General features: G+C 52.9%; 4 protein-coding genes across 4 annotated transcripts; 2 read left to right on the top strand and 2 right to left on the bottom strand.

Annotated features, from left to right (window-relative positions):
* Nucleotides 1-4,783: 4,783 nt before the first annotated feature.
* T069G_03881 (uncharacterized protein) lies at nt 4,784-7,057 on the top strand (the record flags this gene model as incomplete). Its single annotated transcript, XM_056171091.1, has 1 exon — nt 4,784-7,057. One exon carries the CDS (start codon nt 4,784-4,786, stop codon nt 7,055-7,057), a length of 2,274 nt encoding a protein of 757 aa, XP_056031983.1.
* An 866-nt stretch (nt 7,058-7,923) lies between these two features.
* T069G_03880 (anaphase-promoting complex APC subunit CDC26 domain-containing protein) lies at nt 7,924-8,259 on the top strand (the record flags this gene model as incomplete). Its single annotated transcript, XM_056171090.1, has 1 exon — nt 7,924-8,259. The coding sequence occupies one exon, from the start codon at nt 7,924-7,926 to the stop codon at nt 8,257-8,259; it is 336 nt and encodes a 111-aa protein (XP_056031982.1).
* Nucleotides 8,260-8,672: 413 nt separating this feature from the next.
* On the bottom strand, nt 8,673-10,719 carry T069G_03879 (uncharacterized protein; the record flags this gene model as incomplete). The annotated part of the gene is made up of 4 exons (XM_056171089.1): nt 8,673-9,904; nt 9,956-10,031; nt 10,086-10,337; nt 10,441-10,719. The coding sequence occupies 4 exons, from the start codon at nt 10,717-10,719 to the stop codon at nt 8,673-8,675; spliced, it is 1,839 nt and encodes a 612-aa protein (XP_056031981.1).
* A 1,419-nt stretch (nt 10,720-12,138) lies between these two features.
* T069G_03878 (uncharacterized protein) lies at nt 12,139-17,289 on the bottom strand (the record flags this gene model as incomplete). The annotated part of the gene is made up of 6 exons (XM_056171088.1): nt 12,139-12,662; nt 12,726-12,828; nt 12,907-13,555; nt 13,628-16,257; nt 16,315-16,767; nt 16,858-17,289. 6 exons carry the CDS (start codon nt 17,287-17,289, stop codon nt 12,139-12,141), a joined length of 4,791 nt encoding a protein of 1,596 aa, XP_056031980.1.
* Nucleotides 17,290-18,253: the final 964 nt, after the last annotated feature.

The raw sequence follows: 18,253 nt of genomic DNA, 5'->3' as shown, positions 1-18,253 counted from the left end.
TACTAGGAGCTGCCTCTCTCGACAAGGGCAACATGCAAGCAATGACCAAAAAAGATGGCCCGAGCGGTACTTTTTCTTTCTTCTTCTGCCGACGCGAAATAGCCGTTTCGATCATACATAACCCCCCCGGCTGTTTTGTTACTTGCTTTTTTTTTTCTTGCATGCGAGATGGACTAAGGCAGCAGGCAGATTGTGGTTTGGGCTTTACCCTCGATGCTCGATGCAACATGGCCTCGTGAGAAGCTACCTGTCATTGCCACGCAAATTCGCACGACATAGCATGGGGACATGGACGATGGCATGGGGCGGATGCTATTATCGGACCACCCAAATGGTTGTCACCTACTGTAGAAGGAATACCGATGGGTTTTGGTGATGTCAGAGTAACGAGAGCGTATTGAGCGGGATGCGCTGGTATGACATGGAACTCGGACTGCTGTGGACTTGCCGGATATGTGCTTGGTGCTGTACTAAGCCTCGGGGTCGATTTGGGCGGCAGGATGCGAATTTGTTTCATCCGTCAGCAGCAGGGTGAGAGAGTACGAGTATACGATGATGCTGCTGTGGTTGGGTCGAGACAACATGAAGAGACATGGATGCCACTCGGTGAACAACCGTGTCCCATCCATACCGGCAGTATATGCGGTAGTATGTGCGTGCTTGCATGCTGCTTTGTCTGGGTGCCTATGGTCTAGAAGCTGGCAATAGGCAATATGCACATGCAAGTATGTATGAGCAATCCTGGCCTTTTGATCGCCTCCAAGCTGGTTGCAGCAAAGATGTTCACGCCCCGCCGAGGCAAACAAGAAATGGCCGCTCTGTCGTGCTTTGCTTTTGTCGCCTGCCTCGGGATCTAGAACTATCTCGCCGTGTATGTACTGCAGTTGTCGCTCGGCAGACGCATGTGGGCAGCGCTATCTTGACGTGAGGGGTAACAATGGGGATGACACCTACTGTCTCTGGCTATTGCCCATGTACGAGTATGTACTGTATGAGCATGCACTAATTGGCGTGTAAGATGAAAACGGCTTGCTGAGTGAGTCTGTGAGTCTTTGAACGTGGCCGCACTTTGTTTCTGGCAGATTGCCTGTGAAGGGCGGCCCAGCTGGCGGCCCAGGCGACGTGGCCGTGTAAGCCCAGACAAGCATGGCTGAATAGCTGTGCTGGGCTATTGTCATTGGAAGAGTCGTTGGCTATACTCGCACTCGCAGTATTTGCCGGCTGCGAATCATTTTCAGCTGGCGGGCAGCGTGGGATCCGACGCTTGTGGGGCAAGGATCAATGGGTGGAAGAGCCTGGTGACTCGCTGCTAGTCCGAGTGGTACAAAGTACGTGCATGGCATCCATCTCAGGCCGTCAATCGCCCAGATCGTCTGCTGTCGGCTTCCGAAGGATGGCTGCATGGATGCTGGATTAATTGCCTGGGCTGCGATTTGATTCCTCCGATTGACCGTGCTTGCTTCGGCACTAGCGGGATACGCTGATGCCGAAATGCCTGCATTGCCTATTTTCCCTTTGTTCCTTTTTCCATTTTTTCCATTTTCTTTTTATCAGTTTTTGTTTTTTCGAGCTTCCCCTTCTCTTTGTGTTGAGCATGATGGATGTGGATGAGGCAGAGAACACGACTCGCTCCGTGCCCCCGTTGGTCCTTGCACTTCATGCATGTCAGGTAGGATGGATAGGATACCGACAATGATGACGGCGTCTGCGTCTCGCCTCGCCTCGCCTCATCTCGTTCAAATCCCTCAGCGCATGTCTCGCCCACTGACCATCAGATGCCGAACATCAACGAGTACACACGAGTAATTCCTTGTGGACTAAAAGGCCCCGATGCCGCTGCTAAGGCGACATGGCGGCCATGCTGTGGCGGACTCACCGAGGGCGGATGAGGATAAAAGGCCTCTTGGATTGACTTTGAATTCGCGGGGACCATCGACGGAGCGTAATCGCTAGCGCCATTAGCTGGGCGCCACCACTTCAAGTCAGCCGGGATGGTCCGTAGGGGAGGGAGGATTCCAGATCTGGGCTTGAACTTTGCTGTACATACGAGTACCTGTGCATCATGTTGCTTCTAAAGATAACAACGGAGGCGCATTGAGGTATAAACGTTTTAGCAGCAAACACATTGACATAAACAATCCTTGCTTTCACTGGCCTTCCAGAAGCAGGGAAAAAAGGGGATCGTGCACCTTGGCGGAAACCACTGGCAGTTACAGAATGCTCCATGCCGGTGGGTACGTACCCCGCGATGTGAAGCAACTGGGCGGGCAAAGTCCAAGTCGCTCGCATGGTGGCATCGGCCCGTCCATCTCGTCTTGTGCACAGCTGGCCAAGTGATGCGCCTGTTGTACCGAGTATAATACCGTGGATAATATCGACTTTTCAAGGTTGCTTTGTTGCAGACCTGTGGTCTGTGGAGGTGTGCCAGAGACAAACCAAGGTACTAATGCAAGCAGAGACGGAGGGATGGACTCAAAGACTTACGGTGAAGCGGTGCTAACGTGCTCCCTGGGGCACTTTTGGCACGGACGGTACTCCGTATCTGATTGCGCATTTGATCAGTTATTTTTTTTTCTGCAATCAGCGTGATCACAGTGGGCAGATAGTGCTGGCAATAGTATATACTGTCTCCATTCCGCAATATATATGACGGTGGATGGTAGCGGATTTACTACTGGCAATAGCAAGAGTACCTATTGCAATATTAAGTGGTATAGCATCTACTAAGGCGATAGCTGAGCGAAGTCGAGAACATTGGATCATGGCATGGAACACTTCAAGTTGGCATTTCGTAATACATGCGCCTAGCACTCTTACTGTCAATGCTGTTATGGGGTACCTGGTACTGACTTACCTTGCTCACTCATGTACCATGTCTGCCATCAATGACTTAGTTCTGATTCAACTTGCCCTCCCCTTGCTTCCCATTACTCGCTGCCTGAAAGCTCCATGTTCCATGTTCCATGTCCAAGCTCCGTCTAGCCGTACTATCTACATGCAGTACATCCGTACTGTGGTAGAAACATGCACCGATATCAAGTTCTCTGCGTCTTCTCTCTCCGTCCTGCAACGCAAATGCGGGGCCGCGACCAGAGCTGGGATGGACGGTCCGTCCTCGTACATGTATCCATATGTACAGGTAGCATCAACATGTCCCATGAACGACTGTCGACTGCTCTCGGCGAGATGTCCTTGCCCAGAGACTCAACGTAGCAGCAGCTGACAGCTTTTGGGGCCCTTTTGGGGGTCTCTGTGGGGAGCGAAGCGGCATCTGAACTGCTTCAAGTGCCTTTGTGGGCGGGTTAACTTACAAGTTACAGCGCGCTAGGCCTCTTGAGGTGCTAACCCGCCTTGTTAGGGGCACCTCTGCAATGGCCGCCGTCGCTAACGAATCAACAGCGCCATTGCCGCCTATTACTCCGGATGTACCTGGTGGAAGTCAAAGGCCACGACTCCGTCAGGCTCGTGCAACGGCGTTGCGTCCGTCGCCTTCTTTATCCAGTGAAGTAGATTACACTATCTTTGAGAGATATTTGATGTATGTAGAGACAGAGAGACAGAGAGGGATTTGGCCACCATTTGATCCACTCCGCCACTGCCGTGCACAATGAACCCAAGAGCTGAATGCATCAAATGCCAATATTTCGAGGCCGAAAAGGGCGCTATTGGCTCCGAGCGGTGCTGCCGCATATTGCCGTGCTGTGCTTGCTTTTGTTCAATTACGAACACGGGCATCTGGCCTCTCCCAGTGGATCGTGAGCCCGAGCTGAAGATGCGTCCATCATCTTAACTCTGCAAATCTCCCTGATTAGCCAAATTGCACGCAAAGAGGGAAACCGAACAAGCACGGCTGCAGGTAGAAACTACTTCCTCGCTAGGACTGGCGTAGCGGGCCGGACGTCTCGGTTAGGCTTGGCTTTGGGAGCTAAAGCAGCTCCGAGGTGGCTCCAGCCTGCCCTTGTGCCTGCCTCCCCAACCAAGACGCCATCAATTGCTCCAATGACAGCCATTGGTTCGCTGCAGCCCCGGTCTAGCCCCATCGGCCAAACTGCTAGCAAGAGGTACTCCGGACAAGTACCTGGTACCGTACTCGTACTGCCTGTACTGCAATCGTACTGCTGCAGCACAGGTGGTACCTTTGGCTGCTTGGGTGGTTGCAAGGGAAGGAGCCTCCAAGGCCAATGCATGCCGGGATCCAAGGATGATGGACATGGCATGATATGGATGGACTTGCCTCTTAAGTCAACTCTCCCCACGCAAATCGAGAAGCCTCACTCCTACACACTGCATATCTCATACATATACAATCTTTCCAATCCCCTCCTCCATCGTGGAGGCCTTTGTCTTTTTCCTTTCTTTTTTCTTTTCCTGGCCGGCCGTTGCCACAAAAACGCCATAGGTCCTTTTAGCCTTCCTTAGCCCGCTACTTGTTCACCCCCAACACCCGGCGCGAACAAATCCAGCGACACAAAGAGAAAGCGAGCAACGCACGCAATCCGCCAAACAGCAAACTCGAATCGCTTCTTTTTACTTCGGGCCAACGCAGCGACACTTGGTGATACTACCATGCCTACCCACAGCTCCACCCTTCCTATCGCCCGCGCCTGGTAGGAGTTGGAATCTTCCGCGCAATCTCACTCGGCCGTTCAATCCTGCGTTCTCCCGACCTGTTCGCCGTTTCTTCTTCTTCTTCTTGATACCCTGCGCAGTTGCCTTTTTGCGCTACTATTTTATACATACTGCAACACATCTCAACTCCATCTCTGGCTACTTACTCGCCGAGATGACCAAATTAACAAAGCGGCTGGACTTCCACAGGGAGTCAGGTGGACTAGGACTGCTTCGTTCCCACTCACGCGCCAAGGCCGTCGAGACAGCCAAGGCCAATGAGTCTGCGGCCGAATCTGAGGACTCAGCCAAAGACAAGAAGCAACAGCGGTCACGATCATGGTTTTCCCCTCATAGGAGAAAAGACTCCGTCGCCTCTACGATTCTGCGGAGCACCAAGAGCCTTCGCCGCCTATCAGCAGTTTCATCCTCCGCCTCATCACAACCCGCAGTCTCGACACCAACTACACCCTCCTTCTCGCGCGGTAGTTACGAAAGCGATGCCGCTTTCCATCACAGGAAGCTTTCCTCTGTTGGAAACAGTGAGAGAAATGCAACGACATCAGAACCTGCTCCGACAGACCCGCCTTCAATTCCTTACCCTCCACACCGACCTGAGCGGCCTGAGGAGGATCTTTTCGAAGGCACAGTTATGGAGAAGAGCAGTCCGTCTAGTCACCGCCCCAGTCGGAGCCGCAGCATACTGCGGCCATTTTCACCCTTCCCTGGCCCTTCCATCAGAGACACGCGGCGCCTCAGCCAACAATCTGAGCACAAGCTGCAGGCAAACACTACGACAGCGGCGGTCACCACCACCATCGCCGCTGCGGCCAACCAGGTTTCGCAGGAAGCCGACCAGGCGCACGAACCCACAGATGCAGGCACAAATGTAGCTTCGTCCAATGCATCTGTGTACTCTGAGGCCACACCGGTGCCAGTAATTCCTGGTCGCCGGTCCAGCTGCAGGGCCACCAGCCATGGGTCTGTGTCTGGTGTGGCGCGCAAAGCATCTGTTTCCAGTTCCTTTCACTTTCCTATTCATAGAAGACCAAGTCAAGCAACAGCTGACATAGAGTCACGCAAACATGTGCGGTCTTCTCGGTGGACCCTTACAGAGAACATGGCAGAGATGTTCAAAGCACAACATTCAAAGACTGAGAAGACTGAGAAAGCTGAGAAAAAGCCTATGACGCCTGCCCAAATCGAGGCCATCTGGAATGGCCAAGACAATAGCAAGGCTAAGAACAAACAACAAAAGTCCAAAGAAAGACGGTTGAAAGCGGCATCAGATACTTCTGCCATGATGCCTCGCCACTTTGGAGGCCCACTTACAGAGCAGGAACAAAGCCCAGTGTTCCGTGACTCTTTCCAGTGGCCAGACAGAGGGGCGTCGCCTGTGCCAATGAGCAGGGCTGACATTAAAATGAGAGCTCTACCATTCGAAATCACTGTCCCGCCACCCCACTCGCCAATTATCTCTCCGGAAATCATCCACGGTGACGTCTCACCGAAGTCTCCCTCAAAGGTTGATAGGGACAGGATTCTACCTGGAAAAATGCTGGTGCCACAGCTATTACTTCCAGAGACGGAAGAAGCCATTGTGGAAGACGATGACGCTTCATCAACCAGCTCGTTGCCGGTGGTCCCCCCCAAGAATCCAGCCAGATTTGTGGCCAGAGCTCCCACAATGCCACTATTGCCACCTATCCCAGAGGGCTTCCGATCTGCCTCGGATAGCAACAGGAGCTCAAAGGCATCTGGCCACCGTCGAAGCCACAGCTGGAACCATGCCTCAGAAGTAAAAGACGAAACCACTCAATACAACAGCACCCCTTTCACCAGGACCAGCCCGTCCTTCAGACACGGGCCCATTGTCCTCAGTGACGCTGGCAGTCGCAACTCAGTGGCAACAGTAGAGGCAGTGGAAGGCGATCGGGACGTTGATTGGACGCAGTTCCAAACGGCGATTCTGGGTGGTGCCGCCGAAGACTTGGATGGGCTATTCCCAGAAGAGCCTGTACAGGCAGATGAAGAGGAGAGTCATATGGCTGAAGAGGTGACTACTTGGTTTGAAGGGTTTGGCTTCGAAACTCCCGGCGAGCTTATCGCCTCAGAGAAGAAGTCGGAGCGATCAGCACAGCGAGACTCGGCTGGCAGCATGACATCCGCTGCATCAACACCCTCGACAGTACAGACGGATGCTGATGCGGAGCTCAAGACCCCTGTGAGCGCCCAAGAGCAACACCACATCTTTGACACTATTAAGCAGCTTCGCAACGGCTGTGAGAGCACCTACAGCGCTAGCATCTATACGACGGATAGCATGGACGGCCCTTGGCCAGCAGCAGCTGAGGGCGAGATGGAGGGCGAGGGAGCTGGGGGTTCAAAGCAAGCCATGGGACATGGCCTGGACGCATACCTTGGATTCAAGGTTGATGACACGTATTAAAGTGTTGCATGATATACTGGGGGATATTGTTTTGATTTGAAATTTTGCATGATGTGATGGCTTGGGATCTTGGTTGAATCATGTGCCAAATGCCGCATTTCATTTCCTTTGTCAATTATATACCATTGCATGAGCTTGGAAGTTGAGAGCTGAGTCGGTCTTCATGGAGGCAGATACCAGTTGTTGAATGATACCACAACGCGAACAGCGATTATTTTGTCCAAGCCGGCGTGTAATATTTATGCTGCTATTGTGTAAGATGTGTTGAGCTTAGGCTGTAATAGTAATTAAACCAAACCATATAATGTATTATTACCAACCCATTGAGAATAGCATCATAATAACCGTGTGATTTGCGTGTGATCTGATAATTCATTGAAGAAGTGCTGTAGCTGCCCCAGTTCCCCCACCATGGCTGTGATTGCCGTGGCGCATTACTAGGTAGCTGGCGGCGCTTGTCTCTAGTTCCCTTGACCTCACTTGATCTCATCTCACCTTTTACATCCTCAATCGCCAGTGAATAAATTTCAACTTTCAACATCTGCACAGGTCGTCAAGACAATTTCACACATTTCCTGTCTGGGATCCCTCTATTACAACATTCGACGGGTTTATCTTTGCATTCTTTCTCATTTCTGGTACACGGAGATAAGCCCCAGTACGAGACACAGAGCGCGTTCTCTAGCAAAGGCTCATAGACGCATACATATAAAAAGTGCACAAGCAGAGTCGACAATAACCACCACCATCAAGAGAAGGACTCAATCACGGGTTTCTTTACCAGTTCTTCAAAGGACACATCTGTCTACTTTCTTCCTTTGAGAAGAGTAATACAAGAGAAAGACATAAAACACACCACAACAACAATGCTCCGCCGCCCGCCGACAACGTTGCAAATCACAGCCGAGGACATCGCCGCGTACGAGGACCGGCGCGCGAGCGAGGCGCTCCTGGCGGCGCAGCAAGCTCACGCGGCCGAAGTCCAGGCGCGGGCCACGTCCAAGGCTGGAGGAACTGGAGGAGGAGCCAACATTGGAGGAGGAGGAGGAGCGGAGGCGGCGACGCAGCAGACGACGGCGGCGATGGGGGATCTCGGGCTCGGGCAGGCGATGGAGGGCGTGCAGGAGGATGCGGAGGGGAGGGCGAGGAGGAACAGGGAGGAGAGGAATGAGAGGATTGGGGTGGGGAGGAGGGCGAGGTGAGTGAGGAGGGAGAGTTTGTGAGAGAGAATGAGAGAGAGAGAAGGTGGGATATGGGACGTGGAGGTTAAGATTTCAAAGTGGTTTATCCTATTATGATTATGATTATTGACTATTGTTTTCAAGTCCTGTGAAATATATATAAAAGATTGACACAAATGATGGTACGCTCCGGTATTGAATGCTTGGTATAAACCTGTTCTAGCCATTTGTCCTGATCATGCATCTCCTCCCGCCCATTTGCCAAAACACATACACACAATTTTCCCCATTGATAATTAAGTACCTAGTAAGTAATGCAATGCAATGCAATGCAGCATCTACAGCCCCATCCATATGCAGAAATCTGAATAAATAAAATACAAGACTCGTTCATTCTATCTCATCTTTCGCCGGTCCAAATCAAAATGGGCACTTTAGCCGTTCCGTATCAGATATATCCAAATCAGTACCGCGATCCAAGTTACTCTCCACGTCGTGGTCCACATCTCCGTGACCATGACCTTGACCGAGAACCGATCCCCCCTGCCGGTCGTTGTTTTCCACGACTTGCTGGTGTCGTAGTAGTCTTCGTTGATCGTGATCCGCGGCCACTTGCCGTCAGCCAAGCTCCGTCGAGGCCTATGCTTGCCCTTTTTACCAGCCCAGCGCGTGCTGCCGGCGCCGTTGCTCGAGCTGGACGAGGGCGTGATCGGTGGCTCGACCTTGTCTTTGTAGATGGGGAGGCTGGCGCCCCTTCGTTCGGGCGGCAGGGCAAAAGGAGTGAGGCGCAGGATGGGAACGAAGAAGGCCCTGACGGCGAGGAGGATGAGGGAGAAGATGCAGAAGGCGATATAGTTCATGTATTTGACGAGTTGGTTTGGTAAAAGGCACAGATTAGTCTGTACCGTCTTCTCGGGCGAACCGGGAAGGGGCTTGCCATCCTTGTCGATTGGGTTGTAGAGACTGACCATGAGGAAGCCTGGGGTTGGCACTCCCTGCGACATGCTCATCGTCTTGACGGTAATCTCCCGCACATTCTCTTTGGCGTCAGAGTGCACGAGTTCGCAGTAGTCGTGGTCGTCGCCTGAAAAGGCATGAACGACGTTGCCGATACTCTTGACGAGCTTGACGGAATCCTCCTCCGAAAGCACGTTCTGATATTGGTATCCAGCCACCACTGATATAGCATTGGCAGGATCTTTCTCGTCGGATCCCTTTTTCTGCGGCCAGTGTTCACGTTGCGGGCCACAGGGCGTATTAGGCTCACGATAGAGAGGAACATGTGTAAGGAGAAGCGTGGGGAAGTCGGCAGCGCCCGGCCCAGGATCTCTTGACCATCGGGTCAAGTCTGCCTTGTCCAGCTCCTCGACGTGGTGCTTGAACTTGATCCCCCGCTCGACACCATACCAGAACTTCAGCTCGTTCTGTGCCATCTTCCGCTTTGTAGACTGAACACCGTCCAGGAACTCGTGGACGGGGCCGTAGATGGATGACAGATCGTGGTTGGCCCTCTGAGTAGACGTTCCCGCGCTCAGGGAGACAGCATCAACCGAGACAATGGTATGGTTTCCCACAATGTCGACCCGATTTCCATCTCCAAAATACGCCTGATAGCGATCTCTTACCGGCACCTGGACCATGGCGCCAAAACCGAGGTCATGGTTTCCTGGCAAGCTCGCCACCAACTTCCTCCCCCTCTGCCAGGGACCCGGCTTACTGCCTGCGATATTCCAGGGGTCGAAGAAAATCTCCCCAAAGCGTTGGTATTCACTGAGCCAAAAGTCGTCGCCATACTTTCGATGCCACGTCTTGACCCATCTCTGCTCCTTGGCCGTGCGTCCACGCACTCCCCATTTGGGATCGACAAAGAGGCCCTGCCTCGTCTTCCACTCGCGGCCGCCCTCTAGCATGTCGCCGAGGAAGAACAGGCTGTCTGGGTGCAGCTTGTGCAGAAGCGCATTGTAGCTCTGCTTGAGATATCTGTCGGTGATGGTGACGACGGTGGCCAGCACCGCTGATGGCCAGTCGGGGTTGGTGTGAGGATCGAGGATTTGCGGGTCGGCGATGAGGACAAGATGGTGAGGAGTTGCACCTTTGGGCTGGTTGAGAAGTTAGTTAGCCATTGTCTCTTTTCACTGCTACATCACATAGCCATCCATATTCAAGCAAGGGGGGCCATCAATATCAAGGCACAAAACTCACCCACTTCTCCCAGCTCTTCCAGTCGCAGACGTTGACATGGTTAGTGTAGATCCAGCGCTCTCCCCATAACAAAAGGAGCATCCAGAAAAAGGCCAGCAGGTGCGGGAAGCTCAGCAGCCTCTTGGCCGTCATGTTCCGCTTGACCTGGCGCATCACCGCGGCGGCGACGATGGCGGCCCTGTGCATGCCTGGCCCTTTGATCCATTTCCACAGCAGCTGCAGCAGAGTCGCCACGCCGCCGTAGATCTCCTCTGCCACGGAGAGGTTGGAGGGGGGCATTTTGGGCCCCAATTGCAGCTCGTCGACGCGTAGCCAGCCAGTTCTGCCAGTGACGGAGACGGAAGAACGGGGTTGGGGCTGGTGGGATGCAGATATCCAAATGGATATAAGGTAGTATAGATGGCGCAGGCAGATGATGACAGCACAGTCGGTGTTGCAAAAGTCCGGGGTCTATGCAGCAGTGCCTTGAACCCCGTGCTAGGTCTTTGAAAGGACAGGACAAAGAAGCGCTTCGCTCAATCAATCAATCAATGCAGGGCCCGCATAATAAGCACAGGCAAGCCATCCGAGATGCGTCAATGGCGATGCGATGGGAGGCAGCAGTTGAAATTGCATCAAATGGGAAAATGATTTGACGTCTGGTTGGGTACAGGCGCATACTCGTACATCTACAGTACAGCACAGTACTCCGTAATATGGGGGGGAAATATGCTCCGAGACACAGGCGAGTTCTGGGCCTGGGGCGGGGCCGCTAGCAGCCTCTCCCTCCCCTAATCCTCCGGCGGCGCTGAAGTTATAGGAGGCTTCTGGGGGCAGCATTTGATGTACCTAGGCATTAGGAGGACATGGCCAACATGTGAATCTGCACTTACAGCACAGCACAGATTTCAATGACAAAACAATTTACTATCATAGCTTATTCGTAAGCAAATTACCTCACAAAGCATGAATTCCACATGCCATTCTTCCTCTTTCCCCTCAATTCTTGATCCGCCGGGGTGGTTGGGTAGCACCGGACGTCGATTTGTTACCCCGTACTAGGCAGGTGGCTCATTGGATAAAATACTCCTTGCAGCCCAAGTAAACGAGAACTAACATGGGTTGTTTTGAGTGACTAAGTATATAAGTACTAACAAGATACTGCCTATCATAGCTCAAATTGCCCGCTTGGCTAAGCGGTATAGCGTGTCACTAGTAAACACTTGACATGACAAGGTGATCAGTTCGACTCTGATAGTGGGCATTCTTTTTTTGCATCTTTTTCCCAATGCCCTCCTCCTTTTTTGATCACTGTCCTTAAATACTTTAAGACGTACTTGATAACAAGGTCTAAGGGATCAATCGTAATTTTATCTAAGCTGGCATGTAAATTCTCTCTAGAATGCACGAATTCACACCAAGCACTAAGAAGACATGTATGTATATATAGTGAACAGATCCAATCTCTCTTTTTCTACTATCCTCCACATATGGAGTCCTGTACTATCATGTCCAAATATCCAAATCTCCAAGGGGAAAAAAAGGTATCTAGAGCCATCCATATACTCAATCAAAAGATTCCATAGGCTACTCATAAATACGCCAAAATGCCATTACAAGACTTTTTAAATACCCGTCCCCAAATCTCATAAACACGAATAATAAAAAGAAAGAAAAATTGTTAGTACCACGCTTCCAAAGTACCGATATATACCATCTCTAGTATCTATCGTCATACATTTCGCTGTCATCGTATCCCATCTCTTCCGTTTGCTCTCCCTCAAGTTCCGCAGAAGGAGCCTTGGGCTTCTTTCTAAAACTGAGGAACTTCTTGATGCCAGTTGGCTCCGCTGCTTGGAACAGGTCGTCCTTGGACGAGTATTCATAAAACAGCTTGGGCACCAAGATTCGGTATGGGACGGTAATGCCTGTGGGGTCTTTGGGGTTTACCTCCATATTCAGAGAGATGTCCAGGCCTCCTTCCAGATTAACTTCGTGCTTCTCGGCTTGTTTCAACTCTTTTGTTGACAGCCCGGTAGGCGTTCGATGGAAAGGGCGAGGAGCGGATGGGTCATCCACTTCGTAGCCACCAGCAGGGCCGGCGTGGTAGTTGACAGTCTGGGCTCGTCGAGGCGTTTGAGCCATGAATTGGGCCTCGTCGCCCGCCGAGAACTCATCGTAATCGCTACCGCCTCCTCCACGGAGACCCGAAGGACGTGGTTGCTGGGCCTGGGCTCGGTGGTCTATGTATCCGCCGTCAAACTCGCCGCTCCATTGACCGCTCATATTGTTTTCATCGAACTGACCCTGGCTACCATAATGTCCGTGGTATGTCATGTCAGCCCTTTGCTGTGCCGCCTCTCCGCGACCAAGTGACATTGTTCGAGTCACTCCACCTCCGGGGCGTTGCTGATCCACCGAGTTTCGTCGGGAAAAGTTCTTGAAGAGGCCACCTCCTCCGGAAATAGGAGGCCGAGGTCCACGCACAGATTCTCGTGAAACATCAAAGGGCTGTTGTGAAGTAGACTTTCGCCGCCTAGAGGAGAGTCTTCGGAGCAAACTTCCGCCTCCTCCTGGGCTTCGACTTCTTCCTCGGTCAGACATGGGTGGCGTGGGCGGCGGTGTGCTGCCAGGGGTCCACATGCGAATAGAGCACCAGTTGCGATGAGGCAGGAGATTCTTGTTGTTCCTCGGTTTGCCATCGACGCCGTTTTGGAAAATCGGAATCATGCACTCATCGGTCTGTTTGTCAAAGTGATGAACCTTGTTGCGCTTGTTGAGCATGTCGGCAACAATGTCCGGGGGCGGGCGGTTGACGATGGCAGAAGATACAATGTTGGGCATGTACCTAGGGTCCTTGTGCTTTGGTAGGCCCAACTTGGGGTTGGAATAAAACTGGCCAATGGCGCCAAGGTGAACGTCGCCACTCAAGATGGTGATTCGAACAGATCGGTCGATAGCCAAATCTTGCAAATCCTCAATGATGATTGTGCGTTCTTTTTTATGATTCTTGGCTGTCCAGTGGTCATTGAGATCATCCAGAATCTCATAACCACCGTCAATATTGTTCATATGTTTACCGAGCACTCCTGTCCTGCCAAGTGCTTTAACCGGAGTCATCAATTTCGAGGTCAATCTACAAATGTTAGTACAAGAGAGAACAGAAAAGGGGAAGCGTTTCATATCCGAGGAACAATCGGCAACTTACATATTCTCCAGCCATACCAGACGGGGATAAGCAATGGGAACACCTAGAAGCACAAGTAGGTGCTCCACCTGTCCCCGTCTGATCTCTGCGTACATCCTGCTTGTGATTTTTTCCCAAGTCTTCTCATCCAGGACCGTGTCTTCGGTTCTCTCGGTGCGGGCGTCCACAGCAAGTAAAGCAACTTTTCCACCCATCGACATATAAAGACTGCGGCTAACCTCTTGGATATACGGGCCTGGCTGCTCACCCAAGATCCAGCTTGGTTCAGAAGCTTCCGTCTCGGTAACAATGCTTTGATGTTGGAAGAGCATGTAGTATTTGAAACCCACGCGCCCCAGCCCAGAGAATACAGGTGAGCTCATGTCAGGATGAGAGTAGGAACCGTATCCGTCGAATATGTCATGGTCATCATACATGTTGACCATGGGGATTTGCGAGGTGGCCAATCCGAACAAGCCTTGTGAAAACCAGGTGCAATATCGCTCCAAGTAGAAGGACTCCAGCTCAGCCTGTAACTCGGGCGTGAAAGCTGCGTTCAGCTTCTTCTCTGCAACGTTTATTTGTAGCCATTCGTCAAACAGCGGGCTGTCGTAGGCCACGCAGTCGTTGTAGATCTGGTCTCCTCCGCCAATCATGGCATGGAATGGCTGTGTCTGGTGCGCGTTCAAGACATCGCGCCACATGGGATCAGGCCCACTCATCTCGTTGGAATTGACGGTGAGACTGAAGCCGTTGCAAGTATAAAACATCATGTTCATTGTTTGTCTACGTGCGGGAACCCAGAAGGCCATGGCTGGGCCACGGTTAATGCGGTATGCGATTCGCTGTTGCTGTTCCCGAAGCTCAACCTCAATGTTGAACCGCCAGAACGTACAACCTCGTTCGGCATGAAGACGGAAGCCCCTCACGTCCTTGTACTTCTGCATCTTCTCCCCATCAATATCTACCCGTCCTCGACGGCTAGCAAATGATCCGGGATAGTCGCTAAGCCCTTGCGGCAAAGGCTCATCTGGCGGACTCCTTGTAGTCTCGAACAATCCATCCTCGGACTCGACATGCGACAAATCTCTGCCCTCTTCAAGGTGGTCCACAGGCCGAACATACAGCGTCTCACCACGACGGCCAAGCTTGGGATGCCCAGCGATGGGATCCACATACTCAGGTGAGAGTTCGCCATCGACCTGATGTGGAGGTGGAGGTAACAATTCAACATCCTGTACAAAGAGCCGGAGCGTCGGCGCAATTTCATAGGATGATTCTGCATCATTGGTGACAATCATGACGCTTCCCCTCCAAATCTCACGGTCTTGAGCAGCATTTGCACCCCGAGGCCTTGGTGGGGCTTGTTCATGCCGCATGCCGCAGTATCTCAGAAGCGGGCCGCATTTGAGGTACAAGGGTGGTTTGAATCGAGTGGGTGCGCCATTCGTATTGTCATACTCACCATCAAACGCTTCGGCCTTGCGCGGCCTCGTCGTCATGCTGGCGTTTCTTCTGTGTTGGCCTCCTTGCTCCCTGTCCCCCCAGCCGCTGATCTTCTCTACTGACCCAGCCGGCATAGGTCCATTGAGGTCGAGAAGAGTACCGGATAGAGTACCGACGGTACCCTTCTTCCATTCATCCAGCCACTGAGGAGAATTGTATAAGCCATCGCCAGGGTGCATCTCTGCTGGGTTCTTGAATACCAGTCTTGATTCGTGACGCTCCTCTAGCTCCTGCGGCTCCTGTGGCATGTGTGGCAGTTGTGGTTGTAGCATCTGCGGTTGTAGCGTTTGTGGTTCCTGTGGCATTCGCGGTTCCTGCGGCATTCGCATTGCCCTCTGTTCCTGTGGCATGTGTTGCATTTGTGGTTCCCGTGGCATTCGCATCGCCCTCTGTTCCTGTGGCATATGCGGAATCTGTGACTCCTGGGGTTCCTGGGGCTCCTGTGTATCCTTTATTAGATCATGGTCCGTCTGATCTTCCAAGCTCTTTGCTGCTGGGTTCGACTGTGGAAAGCGTCCTCGGGCTTTTTGACTCGCCTCGTAAATGATCCTGCCAATGGCAGCCGCGGGGGCATATTCGGCGTTAAGCCCTCTCTCTTCCCGGGCGTAGATGGGCTCAGTAGCCCGCCGTTGCATAGCCTGGATCTCGGCCTCGGTAGCAGACTGGGAATGCCTCTTTGTTTCTGGCCGAGCATTCGGTCCATTGTTTGCCACAAGAGGTAAGGGGGCCTGCTCTCTGTTGCGTTCTTGTGGTAGTGGTGCTGTCCCTGCTGCGGCCCTGGGAGACTGGGTTGGGTCTTTGTATTGAGCCTCTCCAGGCTGCGATCCCGGTGGCAGTCGTCGCTCTGCTTCGACGCGTATCCGGTGCCAAACATCCGCTGGGGGGTCCTTTTTCAACTTGTTACTTCCACTGCGTGTCAAGGAAAAGCCGCTGGATTCCTTTGTCGGTTGGTTCACATCTGCGCCAAGAGGCTTCGCTTCACGCCAAATATCACGTTCGCGGAAGCTAAGATTGCGCTGAGGAACATCGGTCTCTTGAACAAATTGTCTCTGATCCATGCTAGCTCGAGGCCGCTGAGGAGACTCTTGGCTAAAGTATCGGTGTTGATCATCGGGCCGGGGGGCTTCCTGTGGATAAGCTCTGCGCTGCTCATCGCGTATGGGTGGTTGGGGCAATTGCCTTGGTTGAGGATCCTCACGTACAGGCGGTTGAGGTAACTGCCGCGGCTGGCGCTCCTCACGCACCGGTGGCTGCGGTAATTGTCTGGGCTGACGGGGGCCCTGATCCTGATTCTGACGATAGTATTGGTCTTCGGCTACTCGTCGTGGGGGGGATATCGGTTGCGTGACCGAATCTTTGGGAGGGGCAGCATCTCGCTGGGGCGTTATTCTCTGAGCTGCTGGGCTAATTGGCTCAACCGCTGCCGGAGGCTGTTGTTGGCGTCGGCTGGGAGTTGAGGGCGAGGACTGATAGTCGAGGGTTTGAGGACGGCTTTCGCCAGTTTCAGCGGCAGCCCTCTTCGCAGCCCTTGCTCTGGCTCGTTGTTCTGCAGCTTCCACTCTTGCCCTCTTTTCCTCTTTGGTCATGCTGTCGAGCGTCAGCTCAAGCCTCTGGAGGGGTGATCGATTGTCTGTTAACTTTTTGCGCCGTTCGCCCTGCCCCGTCGTTGCGCTTCTTTGAAGCTGATTAGGCGATGCAATACTATCTGTGCGGGTAGGCACATTATCGCCAAACAGCAGCGGTACGTCTCGCTGAGATTCGTTTGCGTAAGGATCGCGGTAGTTTGTAGGTGGCCCTCGAATTATAGTATCCGTGGCAGAGGGAGCTGGAGAGGCGGCACCGAAATCGTCGGAGATGCGGTTTGACCGTCGATCTTGCCTGTCGTATCCTTCATATGTTTGCTCTTGAGGAAACCCGAATCCACGATACGAGGCTGGCCTGGGAGCCAGACCTTGGTACTCAGCTGCCGACGTCGGGGAGTTGGGACTGAAAGTTGTGTCGGTGGGAGCCTCGGTGTAAGTTGTCTGGATTGAGGCACGGTTCGCCTTCCGTTGCGGCTGGACGTCTAGCGAGCGTCTCTGGTCGTTTGGCGAGAATTCATTAGTGTAGTCTGCCGAGACTCGTCGGCTTTGGATGCCCTTGGGCTGGGGCAATGCACCCCAATATGGCGCAGACATGGTCGAGGTTCTTGGATATTAGGACGTAGCGAAAGCACCAAGCATAGGCTCGCGCCTAAAACGGGGCACGGGGAGATGACGGTTACCCGCACGCTGAGCCCAAACACGACACGAGAAGGTTTATTGTGCCGTGATGGGGACTCGAAAGAGAGGATTCAAGACTCGATTTACCCGAGAAAGCAACAGGCGTAGGGGGAGATTGCCTCGATTAGCTGCTAGGGCTCATGCAGCTGTCCAGGCCGTCACCGTGGCACTCGTACGCTGCCGGGAGGAGTATGCAATGCAGAAATGCGCAGACTAGAGATGCGGGCAGATGCTGTCGTTGCTCCTTTTGTTGTTTGTGATGGATGTCAGCGCAAGGGGAGGAAAAGATTTCCGTCGGTTTGCTGGCACCAGCTACTGCTCCCAGGTCCGTCCGCGAGCCGGGGTCTGGAGTGGCTTGGTTGCTTAGGTGCTAGATGATGTCTGAACGAGTCGACCAGCCTGCCCAGGGCCCTGCGATTGGAGCCCAATTGATCGAGCGGTGGGACGAATGAACGCAGAGCCTGCGATCGAACGAAGAGGCGGTCGGGAGCTGCAGGACGAGGTGGAGGAGCTAGTGGAGGCGGCCAGGAGCTCGCGAGAATATGGGTGGCTGGACGAGATGCTTGAGCAGCGGTACGATGCAAGGCACCGGGACAGAGGCCACGCATTTGCTGCGGCTGAGGACCAGGGAGAAACGGGGCGGAGCTGAACGAGAATGATCTTGATGGATTACAGCTGCAAGGACTCCATAATAGCAGTCTCGATTGCTTTTTGTGAGCTGAAGCTGGAGATGGAGATGGAGATGAGACTATCAAGTGGTTGGTGGCCAGACATCACAATACGATACGTAACTGATGGCATACCGCCACAGCTTAGCCGCCAGTTGGTCCAGAGCTACCAACTACCATCAGTTAAGCCCGTCCCCTTTTCCCAATTTCCC

Source organism: Trichoderma breve, chromosome 2 (assembly GCF_028502605.1).
Source record: "Trichoderma breve strain T069 chromosome 2, whole genome shotgun sequence".
NCBI classification, from domain to species: domain Eukaryota; kingdom Fungi; phylum Ascomycota; class Sordariomycetes; order Hypocreales; family Hypocreaceae; genus Trichoderma; species Trichoderma breve.
Note: the sequence above shows the minus strand (reverse complement) of the source record. Positions and strands in the feature narration are given on the sequence as shown.